The sequence below is a fragment of the Plasmodium fragile genome (genome assembly GCF_000956335.1).
Source record: "Plasmodium fragile strain nilgiri unplaced genomic scaffold supercont1.5, whole genome shotgun sequence".
In the NCBI taxonomy this organism is placed as follows: Eukaryota; Apicomplexa; class Aconoidasida; order Haemosporida; family Plasmodiidae; genus Plasmodium; species Plasmodium fragile.
Window position 1 is genome coordinate 113,823 of NW_012192585.1, and position 5,201 is coordinate 119,023.

General features: G+C 41.5%; 2 protein-coding genes across 2 annotated transcripts in view; both read left to right on the plus strand.

The window, feature by feature from the left end:
• AK88_00597 (uncharacterized protein) overlaps window positions 1–458 on the plus strand; it is a gene marked incomplete at both ends in the record, with an annotated part of 3,341 nt that extends 2,883 nt beyond the window's left edge. Inside the window, one exon of the mRNA XM_012478245.1 lies at window positions 261–458. Within this exon, the coding sequence (XP_012333668.1) occupies window positions 261–458 (198 nt within the window). The remainder of the gene's footprint in view (window positions 1–260) is intronic.
• A 3,361-nt stretch (window positions 459–3,819) lies between these two features.
• AK88_00598 (uncharacterized protein) lies at window positions 3,820–4,485 on the plus strand (the record flags this gene model as incomplete). Its single annotated transcript, XM_012478246.1, has 1 exon — window positions 3,820–4,485. One exon carries the CDS (start codon window positions 3,820–3,822, stop codon window positions 4,483–4,485), a length of 666 nt encoding a protein of 221 aa, XP_012333669.1.
• Between the last annotated feature and the right edge of the window lie 716 nt (window positions 4,486–5,201).

The following is a 5,201-nucleotide window of genomic DNA, read 5'->3' on the forward strand; positions in this document are numbered from 1 at the left end:
ACATTTAAAAAGATCTCAACTAGGGCATTAAAAAAGATCTCAACAATGTTATTAACAAGATCTCAACAAGGACATTTAAAAGGTTCTCAACAAGGGCATTAAAAAAGATTTCAACAAGGGCATTAAAAAAGATCTCAACAATGTTATGAACAAGGTTGTAGGTAAAGAATTAACAAGGCAGATAATAAGCTGAGCACTAGACACCCAACAGGGTCATTCACAAGGCTCTCAAAACGATTGCCAACAGGGCACTTAACAAGGTTATCCACAAGGCACTTAACGAGACTATCTATAAGGCACTTAACGAGACTATCTACAAGGCACTTAACAAGGTTTTCCACAAGGTTATGTACAAGGTTATCCACAAGGCACTTAACACGGTCATGTACAAGATTATCTGCAAGGTTGTGTACAAGTTTCTCGACGAGGCAATTAACAAGCTGCTAAAAAGCTTCTAAAAAGATGCCAAGAGGGAACTTAACAAGATTCTACACAAGGCAACTAATAGGCCACTTAACAAGATTCTAAACAGGGAAAACAGCAGGGAAAATAGCAGGGAGAATAGCAGGGGAAATAACAAGGCAAGTAACAAGGCACTTTAACAAGATTCTAAACAAGGCAAGTAGGAAGGAAAGTAATAGGCCACTTAACAAGGTTCTAAACAAGGCAAGTAAGAGGGATGTTGAAAGGACTCTTGACGATCCCCTTGGCAGAAATCCCAACAAGGGATGAATCAGCAGGCCAGATGCGTCACCAGGAATCTCAAGGCCTTCAACTTAAAATTGGCCGAAAAAATCGAGGAAAAGTTCAATTTAAAAGAAAAACTGATTTTGTAATAAAAAGATGATTATCCAAGATAGGAGGGAAAACTTGTTAAAAAGTTTTTTTTTTCTTGTGTGTAGATTTTGAAAGATTAAGTTTGACGTTGAATGGAAATGGAGTGAAAAAAAAAAAAAAAAAATAAATTTGGAATTAAAAAAATAAATTAAAATTAATTTAAAATTAATTCAATTTCATTTTCAATTTCATTTCTTTTTATCACATTTAATTTAAAATCTCGAGTGCAAAAAAAAAAAAAAAATGGAGCCACGAATTTCCAAATGCGTACACAGGACTTAGGGGGACGGGGCACTCAATAGACGCATGAGAAAACGACGTACAGAAAAAGAACAAAAAAAAAGTACGCTTGGGTGGCTAGCTGGCAAGCTATCAACATATGCTGCACTTTATAAAAAGCCTCATCTACACATGTGCAGATGCTTCAAAATATAACCATCTCCACGATAAAAAAAAAAAAAAAGTGTGTCCCATTCTTTCAGGGAAACATTACATAGGAAAATACATTTTCCGCAAGAGTATCCACGTGGGGCATAATTTCCATCAGCGCGAGTAAAAACCGAAAAGGGCATATATTGAGGGTACTTTTTTTTTTTTTTTTTTTTGAGTTATTTTACATAAGGCACCGATAAAAAAAAAAAAATAAGAACGTATTTGTAGGAAGCCAGGAACACACAGGGATACTCATAAGACAAGCGAAAAAAAAAAAAAAAAAAAAAAAAGCTATACCTAATTAGGAGAGTGATTTCGAAATAAAAAAAAAAAAAAGCCCCGCAAAAAAGGGGGTACTCTCATGCTTAGCTATATTTGCATAATTAATGCGTAACGTAGACACGAGTTTGTCTCTTTGAGGATTCACCAAAATGCGCTCCCTTTTTTATTTCTCATTCCTTTTTCTCTTATTTAAGTGTACACTTGTCGCATAATGCACTTTCTTAAGGGATGGGGCCATTTTTTTTTTTTTTTTTTTTTTGCATGCTTCCCATGCGCGGCGTGTCATGAATAGCGAAAAAAAAACAAAAAAAAATGTTTAAGCAGGTTTGGGTAAGTTGATATATGTAGGTGCACGGGGTTCAAACTAAAATGCTTCTCATGTGGCTGTTCACGCGACGGTATTCCACTTCTAACTCGATGCAAGCCCGCTGGTGAAACACAGGCGCGCGCTTGCGTACACACCGCAACATGCAAAAATTTACCCCGCGCAAAGGTAAAGGAGATACTTTCACCCTTTTACATACCACAAGGCAATTCAGTCTCCTTGGGGAAAACTACGATGGAGCCCATCCACGTCGCAGCTAACACGGTGATATATCACCACACCTATATATGTTTAAAGGGCCAGTTTATTTCTTTTTTCTTTCTTTACATGCACAAATTGTGGATCTCAATATGGGGGGAAAAAAAAAGAAGAAACAAAAAAAAGAAGAAAAAAAAAAAAGGGTGTATACACATGTTTCGCCGTTTCGCTAGCTTATGAATGACTTCGCCATTTTGTTAATGCTTGTCATACTAATTTTTTCCCCCCCCCCCTTTTAAGATGGCTCAGTTAAGCATTTGTTCCACTTTTGAAAAAGCACATATCCTGGGTATTTGTCCCTTCCACCATTACACCTTTCGCGATTCATTTGGCAGTTTTATTATTTTTTTTTTTAATTAAAAAAAGAAAGGGGAAGGGGGTAGCAACGGCCATATGTGATGGTACTGTAGAGGAGCTGACAAAGTATGTTCGTCATGATGGGAGATGCGTGAGCGCGTCTGTTAATTTGGTACTAAGAGTGTGGAGACCGTGTTTCACGTCCGCTTCCCCCTACAGCGGTGGGCCACCTCCTCTCGCGATATTCCTTTCACGCTCGCCGTAACCTCGTCGTAATATCCTTGTAACCCGCTTGTACCTTCTGTTGGCGTTTGACCTACACACGGCAGGGTGACAGGCGCTGCGCCAGCGACGCAGTTCATCCGCAAAGCAGTGCAACCACCAGCAGTCATACGAAGGTATATGTACACACACACGTTCGAGAGGCTCTTTATCCCGCCCACCTCACAGAACATCGCATCGTAAACACCATCCCCCGTCACTCGCACCTCCTTTATTTTTTTTAAATTCGCAACGTATAGCGGTAGTATAGTGGGAGTATAGCGGGAGTGTAACGGGTTCAGGTAAATTCTTCGTTCCGTATCTCGGTCGTGATAAAAAAAAAAAAAAAAAAAAAAAAAGGTTAAAATAAAACACCCCAGAGGTGATGACACATGAAAAGAGAAAAGCGTAAATGGAAAATGTAAGCAGTGTATAATTTCAACGGTGATAAGAGTCCCCATTTCATGTTCCGCTACACGTACGTCCCCCAAAAAAAGGTACGAACCATGGTGTCCTTGAGGATATTAGTGTATTCATAATAATTGCGAATCTGAAATGATAGCCTAACTGTTCTACGTTGAAGTAGCAATTCGCCTTTTTTTAAAATTTAATCCTAGTATACATTTTTGTGATGTGCCCCCCTCTGAGGGTAGGAAGCGCAAGGAGAAGGTGGAGGAACGCTACCCCCTCTTGGAAGTTTTAAGGGGGGAGCAACCGTGGGAAGGCATTTCGACCTGACTCAGCTTCGAGCAATACTGAAAGAGTGAGAGGACTATTCCCCGACTGTTCTCTTCATAAAAACGCCAAGGAAGAACGGAAAGAGAAACTCCGTACACACTTTATGAATCAGGGGAAAAGGCAGTAACACACTTAAATCAACAGGGGGAGGAGTATATACCTATTGGGGGCATTCGTTTTTTCCCGCTGTACAACGAGGTAATGCCCCGTTCGTTCCGTGGAAGTGCCGTCTGTCCCATTTTTGCCCCCTGTGAAGCATCCCTCGGGAGGGGGAGCTACAACGGAGTACGCGGGTTGCACATACGTTGCATGAGGTAGAACGACGCAAACCTGCCGCTTCCCGTACGATGTCGCTAGGAGGGCTGCGAGGACTGCGCGGGATGCGCGCGATGCAATTCGTACCCCAGAGGGGCATAGAGGAGCTATGGAAAAACAGCTTCCTGGACAGCGTACCCATGAAAACAAAAGTAGAAAACAGCAAAACGGGAGATGCATGGCCATGCGTACTCTTAAGGAAGAAAAGCTTCGATGACCTCCACAAGCTCTACTACCTATGCTTGAAGGAAAAAAATAAATTACTAGGAGAGCAGAACTTCCACTTACAGAATAACACTAAAATGGTACAACCGGGGCGATTAAAAAAGGTAAAGCTGACCATGAAAAGAATTTTAACCGTCTTGTCACGACGCGCTATTCATGAACAGTGCATTCGAGCCAAGGAAATGTTAAAAAAGCAACAGGAGAGGGAAGTTTACGAGACGGAGAAATTTCAACTGGAGGAGCAGTTACTTTATTTAAGGCACAAAATGAATATGCTTAAGGGTAGCTTTTCTGTGGAAAAAAATTCTCTTCGTTTGTCCATTAGCAAAATTGAAAACAACATTGATCAGCTGTCCATTCTTTTGAATCCTCTTAAAAAGGACACCATGCATTTGCTCATTCCTAATTTTAAATACCAGCGCAAGTACTCCGATTTGCCTGGGTTTATTTCGTGGAAGAAGCAGAACGTCGTGGCTCTCCGCAACAATATGTCTAGGCTACGCCGCTTTTACTGACCCCGAGGTGTGTGCTAGTGCGTGTGCGCGTGTTTGTGCGCATGTTTGTGCGTGTGTTTGTGTGCATGTTTGTGTGTATGTATGTGTGTGTATTGAGGGGGAGGTTAGAAGCAGCGCTGCGCCTGTGCCCTTTGGTGACAAGATCAAACGGCTACACAGTTTTTGAAGAAGGCCATACTGGGCTGTGCAGAGGCTTTGTCCTCCCCCACAAAAGGGTGCGTGTTGATTTGCCACTTTTTCGTCATCATTTTTGGCATTTTTTTTTTTTTTTTTTTTTCCTATTCTTTCGCCACTATTGCGCTCTCTTTTTTGCCAACTTTTTTTTCACCCCTTTTTTTTCGCCTCTTTTACCAACTTTAAAACTACTCCTGTGGCGAGCCGCTTGGAGGGATGCCCCTCTTAATGAGGATGCACAAAAATGTGAGGAACGAAACAGCGCATACACCTCTTCGTGGAGAAGATGAAAAAAAAAGAGGTGTCACCAGTTTGTTCACAGCTCCTGTTCTAGGAAGCTTCCCCCACATTATGTGAAATGCGCACTTTTGTGTCGTTCCCGGATGCATTGAAACCGAACGAGAGTTACAGGAAGTCGACAAGGCCCCATCTTCCACCCCCCCCCCTTGGCGACACTCTCTGGCTTTTCTCTCACCCCGCGCTCGACTGTGCGCTCGCCACTTTGGAACGACCAAGTGGAATAAAAAAAAAAAAAAAAAAAA